A 15715-nucleotide genomic window follows, 5' to 3' on the forward strand; every position below is an offset into this window, starting at 1 on the left:
TGTTTCAACTGGATCCTCCCTGTTTTATGAATTAGAAGGGGAACACCATAGGAGCTGAAGATGATATAGTCCAGTATTCGTGTCCAACAATACTTATGAGAAAACAGTAAAGGAAATTTTAAATTGCCTTGATTGAAGCATAAGTAAGAATGCCAAAGGAGAGAAAAGAAGGAAAGTTAGTTGGATTTCAATAGTTAAGCCGGTTTTATTTATTTAGAGCTAAGCTGAAATTGCTCAGTTTTTTTAAGCAAACAATTTCACCAGTGCTGAAAAACAATGTGTACAAGCAGAGTTTATTAGGAAGTTCCCTATATGCAAAGTCTAGCTGATTTCAGGAGAGGGAGAGGACTTGCACACTATCAGAATTCATAGTTTGTCTTTCCCTGCCTCCCGGAAAATCAAAATGGAAAAGTACTCCGAACAGTTCTAATAATGCTATTAAAAAACTGCAGCCTTGAGGAAGTACCACTGCAATCCTGAGGTGACTTCATTGGAAACTACCTGTGAGAACGTTGGCTTCTGGGTAACTATGGCTTAGCTGATAATTATATTGAACACCAACAATATGATAGATGACCACTGAGGCTGTTTAGGTGCTAATATTGCCCTCTACCTAAACATATGGCTCCTGGGCTGGATCCCTCAGCCTACCTGTCAGCACTAAAAGTGCCACCCAAGTCCCAATCTTACCTGTGTAGCAGAGAGCTTTCTTTTTTCTTTTATTTTGACAAAGTATTAAAAATAAATAAATAAGAATAAAAATGTGCACCCCACCCCCGAGACCATTCCATTGTAACTATCCAACCTCCCAAAATTTCAACACCTTTTGCGATGGTTTTGACCCCTTTCCATTTTAGCAGAACAAATTCTACAGACACCTTCCATATCTCCTCAAAATCATTTCTCCTGCATATTCCCCATCTTACCTTAATCGCACATGTTAATTTATCAGGGAGCTTTCTGTCCACTGGGAGCTAAACTAACGAGTCACACACAGTTGGTTTTAATTTTAAACTTTTTATTAGACTAGGAAATATAATTTATTGCATAAAAATTAATTTGTTACAATAGGAATGCTAAACCTTATTTACAGTTCTTAGTTTACAGAATAAACAGACACGTGTTTTGAGGATGCTTCCGGACCCCTCCCCCCACCAAAAAAACCCCCACCTGGACGTATAAATATGAAAACAGAATGGAGAGCAAGAGAATGAAGGACACTCTTAAGGGGAGAAAGGAAACCGTGGTTTGCTTTCACCCAAACGATGGCATAGGCTGCCCATGTCACAAAGCTCAGTGTGACCACAGAGAGCACCTTAAGAGACAGTGGGGGAGGGAGAAAGACAGGCACAACCCTTCTTTGTGTGAGCAGAGGGTGTTTTCCAGGCAAAAGGGCTCCCTGCTTGGTCAACATACACTCTTCTGAACAAGAAGCAAAGAGAAAAAGGGTGAACTCTGCACACTTCCTGACGCTGCTCCCTATTGCACACCCATGGATCCCTAATCTGTTATATAGTACTGATCTCTCTCTGTCACCCACCCACCCACCCCAGATTTCTACTTCTGAATTCTCTCTCTCTTACACACCTGCATGCACATATCTGTACATCCAGTATCCAATTCACACAAAAGCAGTGAGTAAAGACTAGAGCAGGTTGGCCTCTTAACAGATCACTCTCTCACCACCAGCTCCCTCAATTTATATGGCAGGCCCACCCATGAGACCATGTGAGGTGACTGCCTCAGGCGGTAAGACCCACAGGGGCAGCAGATCCTGATGTAGATCTTTATTCCTCCCCCTGTTCCTGATGTAGATCTTCATTCACTCCTTCTTCCCTGGCAAAGAGGGGGATATCTATTTGTGGTTTGTCTCAGGTGCCAAAATGTCTTAAGCCAATATGAATTTACATCACTATGTGTACAACTGAGTTTCATATATCTCCAACTTCTCCACCCACCCATCCCCCAGCCACACGATCGCATTGGCTTGCGGAAGATACACAGTAAACAGGAGCTAAGCACATTCACCCCAGATATGCGTTAAAGGTCTTAAGGTACATTCAGACATATAGAGGAAGTGGCCTGCTTGCATGAACTGGTCTCTGGATTAATGCAGGGATATGCTCAGGCGACTGAGAAAATTGTGAATGGGCGGAAACCTTCACAGATTCCATGTGGCCACGTGACCAAAGCAAAACAGGGACAACAACAGAACATGAGAAGCAATATTGGGTGGGGGGTGGAGATGCAGAGAGAGAGATGCATGCACTTTTAACACGCTCTGCTCCTGGAATCTAAAGGCAGGTAATTTTAAAACTTATCAGCCTATTTCTACAGAAAGTAGTAACGTTCACTTACTTAGCTAAACAATTCAAAGCCTAAGTGTCTAATTGTGTTTCCAGCCTGAACCTTTAACTTAATTGACTAAATGCAATTCTTAAACAAATCACTCTGATGTACACCAAGAGATCAGGTTAAAGACTGGAGCCTTCTTTTTAAATTTCTCACAAATTCCTAATGCAATCTCCCTTACGGCCTCACCTTTATAAGTGGAATGTGTAGATGAATTTATTCTATTCAATTTATCAGCAAGCAGTTCAGTCATATAATATATAATATTCCAGCTAGCTGAAAATGTTACAAAAAAATCTATGGTGCTCTCATCTGATGCCGTGTTGAAGGAAAGCAATGCCTGCAGCTCTCCCCAAATACCTTGTGGTTAAATGATTACAGTATCTATTTTTGATTGAGGATTGATTTTCTTTTCTTTTACTGCCACACAGGAAACAAGCACTAATAACTTCGCTCTAAAAACAAACAAACACACAAAACAAAAAAAGCCCAGATGCAATTCTCAGAAAGTTCATCATTTGGTTCCAAAAATCTGGATATTTTTCCAGATTTGTATATTGCATATGAGATCCCTGACAACTACGATGTGAGAAAGAAGAAAGTATGCCCTACCAATGGGTATATAAACTATATGAGAGAGTTACGGACCCTGCATCAAGCAGGTCTAGTCCTTTAAAAATATTTGTCAGGTACAGATAAAGATACCCAAGGTCTCCAAATCCATGGTCACTAGAAGCGCCATCAAAACCCGCAAATACTGACGTGTTCTATCTTGTATAGATTGCACCATACTCTTGAGAGACCTGAGCTGCAACAGGCACGTTGCTTTGGTGTAAAAGAATTTGAAGAAGCGTATAGTTTGGACTAGGAGGTTCTGTGCACCAGAACCCTACAAATGACACAAATTCACAAAACATCCGAAAAGGTTAGAGAACAGGGCTGCAGAGCTAGCAAAAGTGACTTCTTGCCTGAGGAAGAGAATGAGTGAAGAAAACTTCACACCTTGAAAACAGGCCCTGCGTTTGCAGCGCTTCACAAAACACACACACACACACACACACACACACACACACACACACACACCACCCTCCTCCATGGATTTGCCTTCTGTGTAAATGTCCAGGCTCCAAGCAACAAAAATGTCTTTTTGAATTAAGAGTCCACGTTTAGCATTCTATTTGTTTTCTCACTGTAAGTGACCTCTAAACAATGGGGCTATATATTCTGGTTAAGCAGGCATTGCCTGCAAACTATCTGCAGTCTCTGGGTTCCTGTATGAAATGTTTACTGTCATTACAGGAACACGAGGCAGCAACTAGCTTTCAGCGCCTTCCTTGGGCACGTAGATAAAAAAATTGAATCCTGAGAAACGACTGCAGCGATGGGGAAGCTGCTGTTTTCATATGTTGTTTGGCCCTCTGTGCCAGGATAGGCAAAGGTCAGGGACCATGAGAGTCCAGCCACATCTGGAGGGTCAAAGCTCCCCCTTCCTTGAACTACTGGTTGTCAAGCTGCCACATAAAGACATAACGTTCCAATCACGTTCCCGCTCCCTGAGTAGGTGTGCCATTCAATTTTTTTGTTTGTCTTCAGCACTTGTCTTTCCCCAAGAGCATGCTACCGTTTAAGGAGAATGAGGTAATTGCGAGGGTCTTCTGGTGCAAGGCTTGCTATGTCGTGCCATGTCTTTAAAGTTATTGCCTACGAACGTGTCCTCGTGGGAAGGAAGAAGAGTTAGGAATGAAAGGATCAGCATGATGAGGCAGTACTGCTCTTGGTGCCATGCTATGCTTTATGGAAGAAGACAATCTTTTTAAGAGGTAGTGACTATAAGAAAAATACCCTGCAACTACACAGTGCTTGCAACAACCTGAAGAATAACGGATAACCAAAGGCCAATGCAAATAGAAATATATACATATATAAATATATACGAAAGTAAGGTAATACGGGTGCATTTGCATTAGAATTTTACTGCTGGAACTACCCTTATACTGCAAGGTTTGTATCCCTTAATCTTGGTTCTGTACCAAATCTAATTTTCTCATGGTGGAAAGATCTGGCAAAATAGAATAGGCAGCAATGGCAAAACTGAGACCTACATTCCTACTGCCAGCTCAAAAAGCTGCTCCCTATTAGTTGTAATTCATATCCGAGTACACTGCAGACGTCTAGCAAACACTGCCAGCTGCTTTCTCCTGGGATAATGAGGGCTAGAAACCTCATTGAAAGGAAAGTATGAAGAACTACCTGAACTGGGCACTGTGTGCTCAGCAGCTGCAAATCTTTAAAAATATTTCCTGCTAAGAGGAAATGAACTTCTGCTGCATTTCCACCTAAGATCTTGTTGCCATACATTTAACAAGTTTTTTTTTTAAATCATTACGCCTGGTGGCTGAGTTTATTAATAACTTATTTCAATCTGGGGCTATTCAGACAATATCCTTCCCTCTTTTCAGTAAGCTATCACATACAAGGGAGCCATTTGCATTGCTCACGAATACTCATTTAACGTTTTTGTTGTTGTGTAATTTACTTCTCTTCTAATAGAACGCCTGCGATATAGAGAAAAAGGTAAGGCACTGCAAAGCATTACCGAAAGAAACAAAAATTATCACAACGCCACCCATTATTAGCTTTGAGTCCTTGTGGAATTCTGTAGCTAAACTGTCTGGAATGAGAGTCACCTATAACAAGCTCAGAGATTCCAAATCTCTCTCCCTCCCTCCCCCCCCCCTCTCACACAAACACACATGGGTGGGCTAACCACATACATTATTCCAACATGATAATATGACACTGTGGCTTCTAATCTTCAAGCAAATGTTCCCTCCTTTGATCATGAGGTCTAGGAACAAAAGAGAAAAGTGTGAAGAATTTAAAACTCAAGTGGCCTGGTGTGCACGTCACATCAAACTATAGTTAAAATAAACTATGGTTTAATGTAAATGAGTCAAAGTGTTCTCATGCTGCTGAAATTGCTGGCACTTTGCTCTTCTTCTCTGCCAGCAAGCCAACCACTGTCTGGCTTGTCATATCATCCAAACCTGGGACCACGGTTTGTTTTCCTCCTAGCAAATCACAGGCAGAAACCAAGATTTGTTCTTGGTGTACCTCTTGTGGCTTGTTTGGGAGCAAGCAAACCATTATCCTGGGTTCCTATGTCAAAATTCAGACTGTGGCTTGTTTCTTGGCTGTGTGGTGGTAGAAGCAGCAGTGGTAGAACCAAGTGCCCACAATTTTAGTAGTGTAGGCTTGTTCACATTTAACTACGGCTGAATGTGGCATGCAAACCAGGTCTTTGAGATACTCCTGTGTAGCGGCTGAAACATTTTTCTCAGATTTATTTTTAATGTCACTCGAAACACAGCTCAAAACAACACTGGTGGGAAGTTTCTGCTCCTCCAGTTTGAACCGTCACCATTAACATTTCTTATTCCTCTCAAAGAACTACACATTAGGGGTATCTTTATTCAGTCCTGGATCCTGTCCTGGTCCTATCACTCAAAAACAGTGGGACTTTTGCTCATGCTTTCAAAAATTCAAAATGGATGTGATGCAGACACTTGAGGATAACTTTACCCACAAGTAGAAGCGGTAGCACACATTCATCTCACTTAGCAGGTGTCATCTGCTTGATGCCTATTCAGACACTGCAGGGAAGTTAGTACTACCTTAAACAGATACTATCTTTCCTACGAGGAAACCTGGAAATAAAGTGTCTCCTATTAGGAACAGGTCTCAGGATGAGGCTCAGAGTGCACAAGTTGTCTGCGGCATGTTCTGGGGCATATGAGAACAATGGCTGACATTCCCCAAGGAAGTGCCCGTGCGCACTAAGAGCTGTTTTGACAGTGGAGCGGACTCCCTTGAAAGATGGTGGACTCTCCTTTCTTGGAGGTTATTAAGCAGAGATTGGATGGATATCCATCACGAATGCTTTAGTTGAGATTCCTGCACTGCAGGCTAGATAACCTTGGGGTCCCAACTCTACGATTCTATAATTTCATGACCTGGATATGGCATTATGTGGTGGAATCCCACCCAAAATTAGTGACAGATTGGACACACCCTTGATTGCTAAGCCTTCACCATCTCAATTGGGATTTTTGAACTCCAGCTTCCTGGGCTGCATAGCATAGCAAGAGTCCTTGTCTCAACCCAACCCCACCCCCACCCCCCTTGGCCAAAAGTCATTCTGAGCACAAGAAAACCTTTTACACATTCCTCAATGGAGCTATCTTGATTCTGGCCTGAGACTTGTTCCTGTACTAACTGGACTTCGTTCTACTGGAATAGCCCACACACGAGGGCAAGTAGGTTATGCAAAGCAAGAGTGGCTCCAAACACAATTGAGACAAGACCAGGAGCAAATACAAGTAGATATTTGGTCAGGCATATCTGGGCACTTCACCAGATTCTGAGGTGGGCCAGAAAGAGTGTGAGGGGTTTGTATTGGTCTGTCAAGAAAGCTCCCCAAGAAATTTCTCTCAGCTTCTTTTCCAGAAACAGGTTAGTTCTCCTGTGAGTGAATTTTCAGACTTATTCCCATTCATTCTGCTATAGTCAGAGAAAGAGATGCAAGCAAAATGTTAAAGAGAAGAAAAAGTTTTCCCTTTAAGACACATATGAGGCTCAGGTCAAATCATCAATCCTACCTGATCAAATTTCATAGGTTACCACTTTAATTGATATTGTGTAATTTTCACTAAAACATCATTGCGTTTTCTCTCTCCCTCTCCCTTTCTCTGAGTGTCATGATACTCTTGCTCTCACATACATGAAAGATTCTTATTGAATTTTTAAAAAGGATGCATCCAAAGATCTGGATAATAAATTACTTGCGTTTCCTAAGAAACTGTTTTCCTTTTTTTCCCTTTTCCATTTTTTAAATGTGTCTTAAAGCTGTTTGAAGCTTTTGACAGGAGTAAGCAGTCTTTTCTAGATTGTACTCGACTCTTCAAAGCATAAATTGCCAGCAAAGAAGAAATAAAGGGAGAACAAGGCAGGGAATGGGAAGAGGACAGGAAAAGAAAAACAAAACAAAACAACCCCAAACCCAGATTCTTAGCAGCCCTCAGAAGCCACACGAGGCAGCAGAAGCTGAGGAGACCACAACTGCCACAGGCTGCGGTCACGGAGAGCAATGATACATTGCTTTTGTGCCCCGGTTCAAAGGCTTTGAGGAGGAGGAGGAAAGGAGTCTTTAACACTTGGATTGCTTGTAAACTGCGCAATATGGATCTCTAAGGCTGATTGTGATTTGAGGAGGGAGGAGTGCGAGAAGGGAGAAGGAACCCCATTCCAATCTCTTCAGAGTTACGCTACGGCTCTGCTTCTTCCTTGCGGCCCTTTCCCCATCAGTTCCCAAAAGGGCTGCTCCCGCCATTTTCTCTCCCTCTCTCACTCCACCTTCCGCTCGGCCATTGCCAGAAGTCTTCTCGAGAGCTGCATCAGCAGTCCCCCTCTGTTGCCATGACAACCAGCATCTCGCTCTTGCCCATCTCTTCCAAGGCACTGGCCAGAGTATTAAGATCCCCATCATCTTGGTGCTGGGCTTCCCATAAGTCCAGGATGACTCCTGTTGGGCTGGCTTTGGTGGCAAAGAAATTCAGATACCTGCGCAGGAAAGAAAACAAATGAGAGAGGGAAAGAGATGGTTGGCGTCAGTGTTTTCCCATTAGATCTCTGTGATATCACGGGGCTCATAATAAAACTTCTTGATGTATTCCCACACGTGAGTTTACAGATCCCATGAAAGCACATAAGGCAGGGATGTTGGGATTCCCATTAGCTCCAGCCAGCAGTCCATCAGCATCTAGAGAGCCACAGGTCCCCATCCCTGAACTAAGGGCTAGGCCTTTAGTGATGACTGCGTGTGACCAGTGGAGGGACGACGACAATTCAGAACAGGACTTGAGGGGGAAACAGAGACGAAGTGCTTGATTTTGGTGAAGCAGCTCCTACCAAGTCTAAAGCATAACACGTAAACTCACACTTTTAAAAAGCTCTTTGGAGCAAGGTAGAGCACGGCATGATTGTCATTCACCTAAGGACACTGGCCAGAACACTGCTGAAGGAGGGATATTATGTACTTCTTTCTGAGTGGACAGCTCAGTTGGTAGAGGATGAGACTCTTAGTCTCAGGGTTGTGGATTCAAGCCTCATGTTGGAGGGGGAAAAAATCCTGCAGGTCGTGGTTCCCTTCCAACTCTATGATTCTGTGATTCTAAAATTAGGCACAACACTTTTTTAAATAAAAAGAAAAGACAAACTTTTAGAGGAGCCTGGAATATACACGAGGAAACCAGGGGTCAGCAGGGTGGGGAAAAATTGATCTGCTACAAATTTTTACTGACATAGAGGAGCCCAGGGTTTCTGCTGACCTAGTTTCTTTGACCTTTTCTGTGATGGTACCCCAAGGGCCCCCGATATCTTTAAACCAAGGCCAATGACACTGACAAAGGCTCCACAGGAAAGCCACTCAGCAAATGAAGGCTGCTGCTTTAACAGAAAATGGATTCTCTAAGCTGCAGCAGTATGGAACTTACTGCTCACAGTGACCAGGGTGAAGCCAAGTGCCTTGCCTGGGCTACATGGTATAGAAGCCCTTGGCTTGGCAGCGGCTTCCCAACTCCTACATCTTATTCTGGGAAACCTCCAACTGGCACCCTTTTCGCTGTTTTAATGAAATATACATCCATGACTATGTTTCAGCAACTGCTTAGAACACCAGCAGACACCAGTCATTCGGGAACTGGCAAGGCACCCAACTGTTTGGGCACATAGCAAGTTCTATTTTATTTTATTTCTGCTCTGAGCACCTGGGCCTGAAGACAAATGAGTGAATCAACATAAGTGGCTTTCCTAAGAGAGTGGCTAGGCTCTGCCTTCCCAGCTAGAGACAGCAATGTTTCTGAATACCAGTTGCTGGTACCTATTTATCTACTTGCACTTTGACGTGCTTTCGAACTGCTAGGTGGGCAGGAGCTCACCCCGTCGCGGGGATTCGAACCGCCAACCTTCTGATCGGCAAGCCCTAGGCTCTGTGTTTTAGACCACAGAGCCACCCGCATCCCCTATATTTTTAGTAGGGCAGTAAAAATGTTCCCTTTCTTACAGATATTCGATACAGGGAGTGTTTGGCTGATAGTTAATGTTCAGTGTTGTTTATGCTTGCTGTTTTATGAGGTTCCCCCCTCTCTTCTAGTGTATTGCACTATTCATTGTCTTCAGCAAGGATTTTGATCCAAGAGGCAGCCCACAGATATCAGAATAAAGAATTAAATAAGTGCAAGCAAGCAGCTCCTTTGGCTCTTGTGTTTCCTGCAAGGATGGCTGCCGGCAAAGCGCTGAAACAAAACCTACCGGTCCATGGAAAGTTTCTGAGCAAGGAGCCGCCAGTCATTTCCTCTGGAGTTGGGGGCATCAAGGCTGTTGCAGATTTTCTGTCGTATCGACAGAGGGATCTTGAAGGCATACGGCCCCAGCTGAGTCGTCAGGGCACTGCCAGGATAGGAACGCAAGGCATCAAAGGAGTTGGAGTTCTGGAAAACAAAAAAGGGCGTAGGCTCACTGGCATCTGTCAGATTTAGAGGCAATTTTTTTTTTTAACTAATTAAGCAAATAAGTTATAAGCTGCCTTTTAGGGCCCAATTCCCCTCCCCAATGTGTTGTAACAAAATGGCAAATATACAACATACAGATAATTAGGCAACCCGGCATGCATGGATGGTCAGAAATAGAAACAATGGGAAAGAGAAGGGTAAATATCATGCCTTTAAAATATGTATCATTGACTTGCATAGTGGCATCACATTCTCCTGCTTCACTGAACCCAGAGAAAAATCACCCTTCGGATATCAACATGCATGCTTGAACAATAGCGGGTCTGGGAGAGTCAGAGCATGTAACCAGGACAGAAGAATTAGGTTGTTTGCAGATTGTTGTTATTTTGCGGCTGGGATTCAGTGGCAAAATCACACTGTGCAATTAAAATGGTCTTGGCAGTCTTGTGCTCTTGTACAAAACTGAACTTTCTGTAGTAAGGGAAGTGATGGGAAAATGCACTGGAAAATGGAATAATGACTGCTTGATGCAACACTATAACCTCCCTGCAAACAAATAAAAATGAATGTTCAATAAGCAGCCGATGCCATATGGCTTCCTCACAAGTGGAAGGAAGGTTGCATTTTCCTGGGTAGGGAACTTAAATGTGTGAGATAATAGGTTCTGCTCTACATATTCCTGCAGGCTACAGTGCCACATCCATGTCAGGGAAAGGCACTAGCAGGCAAGAAGGAATGTGGCCTTCTTTAGCAAGTTCTAGGAGTGAGCAATGGCTCACAATGTGTGTCAGGGAAGATTTTGCCAGATAATTCTAGCCAATAGCTCAGAGAGGCCACTGGGATTCCTGTTAAATTTTATTCTGCTCCACTTGTCTTCTACCAACCAACCACACAGCCTGCTTGCTTCTGCAGCCTGGATCCCCTTGGCTCACCTCTCCAAGGGTAATGTGCAGCTGAAATATCTGCCCTTCTCCTTCCACTTGCCGGACACAAATCTTGCAGGTAAGTTCTGTGGAAGCTGGGCTGTGTCTCTCCAGAGTGAAGGTGCAGTGAAGTGCCCGCTGGCTGCCACTCCAGATATGATAGAAGGGGATTTCCTGCAGCAAATAGTAATAACAATAAATTATTAATAAATAATAATAATAATGACATGTCAGCACACTGGGATGCCATCACACTGGAAATGTGCCAGTTGGTCACTGTGGCAATGGAACAAGTCTACACAACCAGAACAGGTCTGCATGCCTTTTGGTCCTTCAAGTGAAACGCAGCCCACCAGCCAGCTCCTCAACAAAGCACTGATGCATCAACAAACCAGTTCCAGGCTGGTGGGGAGAAAATGGATTAAGGCGCCCCTGGTGGGCTGTATTTGTTTGGCTCGATGGTTCTTAAGTTACAGCCTTCAAGTCCTGCTTGTGGGTTTCATGGACGCATGACTTTTGGTCCGGCACAGCAGGAGTCTTCCTATTCTCTTAAGATGTTCAGGCCTGTTCTGGAAAGCATTGTTGCTTAGTTACAATGATGTGTGCGTGTTTATGCAAAGAGGTCTGGCTGAGATGTTTGTGTTTGTGTGTGTTTGTGTGGAAGGCACTGTGGTCTATAGGTGCTATTCATATCTTTTGTAGGACTCCTAAGCACAGTGCACCCAGGGATGGGCCCATTTAGGGTCTTCCATTCATAGGATAATTTGGGTCTCACACCTGCGTGAGTTGGGTACCACAGGAGACTGGAGAAATGAAAGGACGCCCAACCTTCTAGTGGAAATCATGAAGTAAGGATGTGGGAGAGGACAGAGCAGTCACAAAGTCTTTCTAAGGTATATGAAATGTATCTTCCCCAAAAGCCAGTGACATAATTCTCTTGTGGTACCATTTCACCAAGGATAAATCTGCAGATGAAATATTCTGGAAGAGAACAGTGATGAACAAAAGCAGTTTTGCTGGTGGTCCCATCGAGGCACTCCCTCTGTTGTTGGTATGCTGGCAACCCAGCCACTCACCTGGTACTTGGCCAGGAGTTTGCTCCTCCAAAGTGAATGAGGGATATCATGGATAGAGAGGCGCAAGTTGTGATAACTGTCCTTAAACAGCAGGGGCTTGGGCTCTTCCAACAGGTAGCCACCAAGAGTCCTTTCTAATTCAAGTACTTCCTGTGAGACAAGAGGGGAGGGGAGGAGAGGAAGGACAGATGTGAGGCCCAAGGACAAATGATGGCAATTTAACCAGTGAGCATCTCCTATGCTCCCAGATTGTCATATGCTGCCAGATGGGGCACTGATAAGTCTCTATTTTGCACAGCAGCTCCTGAAGGAGAATTGCTCCTGGTCAGACACTGTATCTCTTCCTTTATCACATTTACCTTTACCACCATCACTGCCACCAGGGCTGCTTGACATGAAGGGGAGAAAATATCACAGGCACTTTAAGCTGCAATAATAAATAGCACAGGCAACTCATTCTGAAAGGAAGCGACTAGGTTCTCTATGTTTCCAGGCTGCTTGCTGGTGGTGGCTCAAGCACTGGATTCCCTGACACTCATAGGTCTAATGCAGTTTACTGGTCATTTGTGGCACAACTCCAGATGTATCTTTCTGGCCATGGGAGCTGGACTTTGCCAGCATCTGGGCTTGGGTGCCTGGAAGCACCTCGTGCTTTCCTTGTGAACATCTCCTCTGCATCCCTCTAGACACTGTCAGTTGGAATTAGATGTAACATTGATTCAACCCAATGTACCGCTATTCCTTTGACTAGTGCCGTAACAGGTTGCGACTGATTGGTGCTATAATTCAAGCCAATCAACCAGAAAAAAAATCCCATCTGGAAACTCATACTCTTTTGACTTAAGTCATATACTCATCTCCGTTTTGGAATTCCAGTATTTTCCCCCTGTATAGTTTTCTGCAGCGATCCAGTATTTCAGCAGACAAACCAGCTCAACAATCCTTTCAGCCCTCACAACGACATCTTGGGGGAAAACAGCAACCCTCTACTTCCTGACAATAAACATGACAATGTGAGAAGCAGAAACGCAGAGCCTTCTTCCCTATGACTCACTGGTCATATCCTAAATCAAAACCTCAAAAAGCTGATTTCTAGAGACCTCTTCTGGCTCTTTCAGGGTATGAAGAGAAGCTAGACACCAACCATGACATCAAGGTTAAAAACACACAATGCGGCAAGATCGGAAACACCAGCTTGATCACTGGAACTAATCACTCTTGTAGGATGAGGGCAGATGGAGATTTATACTTCATTAAGAATGATGGGTCGCTTTCATTAGTCATGCAAAGCAGCGCTACTATTATTGATAGGCTTTGGAAATAACCTGAAAAATAGATATTTTTCAGATTGAGAGCAAGCAGGCAGTTTTCCAGTGGGTCTTTAATCCCTCATATTTTAACTCTGATTGCAAGACAAGCCTTCATATGAAAAATAATGGGTAAGCCTCTAAGGCCTGTAGAATTTCTGACCCACTGTCAGAGCCAGGCAATGCCACGCCTGAACCCAGAGATGCTGTCCTGACGAGCAAGTGAAGGCCAAAGGCCCAGATCCTAGTACCTACAGGCTTTGTACTGCCTGCCAATCATAATGGGGAGCGTGAGCATATTGCACACCCCTGTCTGGTTGTGTGGGTGAGGAGGGCTCTGAATGTGCACAGCATGCTAACATGAAGGCTTCCTTGGAAGTAAGCCCCACTGTGTTCAGTGTCTAAGACTGCAGAGAGATCATTTGCCATAGCAGCAATTGTAGGGGGTGGGGGGAAGCCCTTGTGTTTTATCTTCAAAACAGAGCATAGAACAGTCTCCTTCAGACACCCTTCCTTTCCCTCCGGGGACCTCCATTTAAAGCAAGGAGGCTGGTCTCTGAGGAATGGGTTAAGGGAACCTATTACTGAAACCAAACTGCAGGTCACTTTTCATGGCATTGCATCAGGCAGTTTTGCTCCCCAGAGCAACCCTTTTCCAAGTTGCATCGCACACTCCTTTGACTACCAGCATGGCCATTTTGGGCAGCAGCAGTCCAAAGTAACAACAAATGGGGAAGTCGGACAAGTAGTGCTGAACATGCAACTTCTGTGCAGTTTTTCCTACCCTCTCTGAGGTATGGCCCCAGGCATAGTCCCAGAGCAGGAAAACAAAGAGGCTGACATTTCCGTTAGCTGAAGTTTTATTCCTAGACACTTAAGAGGTGCAGATTCCAAAAAGGTAGGTCATGTTAGGTCTGGTTCCTCAATGCCCTAGTGATGACTTGAATGCAAGGATGATACTATAGTACCAAAGCAAAGAATTTTCACACCACCTCAAACGCAACGCTTCTGAGTGGAGACAGTTCACATGTTCAGTTGCATGTCCCCAAGTGTATAGTCAGCGCAGACTATATTCAAGGCTTTAGTCTGCCGCAGCAAAGAATTCCAACAGAGAATTAAAGATGAGCACACTTTTATTGTGAATTTAGTTTAATGTCTATGACAGCTTTTTTAAAGGTACCGTAGGATGTTCATAGCAAATCTAGGTGTAAAATATAAAATAGGAAACTGCTGTATATGAATCAAACAACTGATTTAATCTAGCTCAGTACTGTATGCCCTGACTAACAGCAAATCTCTAAGGTTTCAGAGAGTTCTCTCTCCAAGCTCTGCCTGGAGACATCTGGGACCTTCTGCACGAAAAGCATGCACCTACCATTGAGCTACGGCTACTACCATCATTCCAGGGAATTTCAAGAAACAAGGGTGGTTCAGACGTGTATGTATATCACTTAATGGGTTGCAGATGGATGCCTTAACAGCCCTCAGTGAAAAATACTGCTCTCAAAGAGCTATGGAAGCCTGGCCTACAATACTTATTTGGTGATGGCTATTTCACACATAGGGACACGGGTGGCGCTATGGGTAAAACCTCAGTGCCTAGGACTTGCTGATCGTATGGTCGGCGGTTCGAATCCCCGCGGCGGGGTGAGCTCCCGTCTTTCGGTCCCAGCTCCTGCCCACCTAGCAGTTCGAAAGCACCCCAAGTGCAAGTAGATAAATAGGTACCACTTTATAGCGGGAAGGTAAACGGCGTTTCCGTGCACAGCGCTGGTGCCTGTTCGCCAGAGCAGCTTTGTCACGCTGGCCACGTGACCTGGAAGTGTCTTCGGACAGCGCTGGCTCCTGGCCTCTTAAGCGAGATGAGCACGCAACCCCAGAGTCGGACACAACTGGCCTGTACGGGCAGGGGTACCTTTACCTTTACTATTTCACTTATGCAAGGCGCCACTTAACTGCATTATTGTCATCAAGTGGTGATTTCGCCCTTAGACGTGCCAAAGGAGAAAAGTGCTTCTAGGAACCCTTTGTTGTTGACAACTCTGGAGCATACTAGAAACATGATGGGTGTAGCCAGGGCAACTGATGCTTAATTGGCCACGGGTCACCTTGTCTTTGCTGAAGCAAAGACTATAAAAAAAAATGGTGCTGATTGCATCGCTGCCTCATGTCTGACCCTCAGTAGCCTATTCCTGTGACTGCAGTTGGTTGTAAATGGTTTTAATTTCTGAAAATTAAATTGTTGTAATCTACCCTGGGACCTGCTGGTGAATGGCAGGTAGTAAATTTAGCAGAGGTAATAAATAATAATAATAATAATAATAATAATAATAATAATACAAAAAAACATGATTTTTTTTTTGAGTAAGTCTATGCCAAAGTCTCAGCTAAAGTGGAGTGATCACTGTGAATGTTAGGATGAGTGAATCAACATTCAGTGTCATGCAGGAAAACGGCTGAGAGATTTTCTTATTGGGGCCGCGGAGTGC

The 15715-nt window shown here is 44.1% G+C and overlaps 1 protein-coding gene and 1 long non-coding RNA gene across 4 annotated transcripts in view; both read right to left on the bottom strand.

Moving 5' to 3' along the window:
• LOC310706885 overlaps positions 1 to 15715 on the bottom strand; it is a 525877-nt gene that overhangs the window by 40095 nt on the left and 470067 nt on the right. The window lies entirely within an intron of this gene.
• The window catches only part of UNC5B (unc-5 netrin receptor B), a 170832-nt gene continuing 156118 nt past the window's right edge, over positions 1002 to 15715 (bottom strand). For both annotated transcript variants that reach the window (XM_083503040.1, XM_083503041.1), the window contains 4 exons: positions 11920 to 12069; positions 10853 to 11017; positions 9721 to 9899; positions 1002 to 7971 (listed from right to left, as the gene is read on the bottom strand). In XM_083503040.1, coding sequence (XP_083359166.1) covers positions 7806 to 7971; positions 9721 to 9899; positions 10853 to 11017; positions 11920 to 12069 — 660 coding nt within the window. In that variant the 3' untranslated portion in view covers positions 1002 to 7805. The remainder of the gene's footprint in view (positions 7972 to 9720; positions 9900 to 10852; positions 11018 to 11919; positions 12070 to 15715) is intronic.

This window comes from Podarcis liolepis (assembly GCF_965112155.1).
Source record: "Podarcis liolepis genome assembly, chromosome: 5".
NCBI lineage: Eukaryota > Metazoa > Chordata > Lepidosauria > Squamata > Lacertidae > Podarcis > Podarcis liolepis.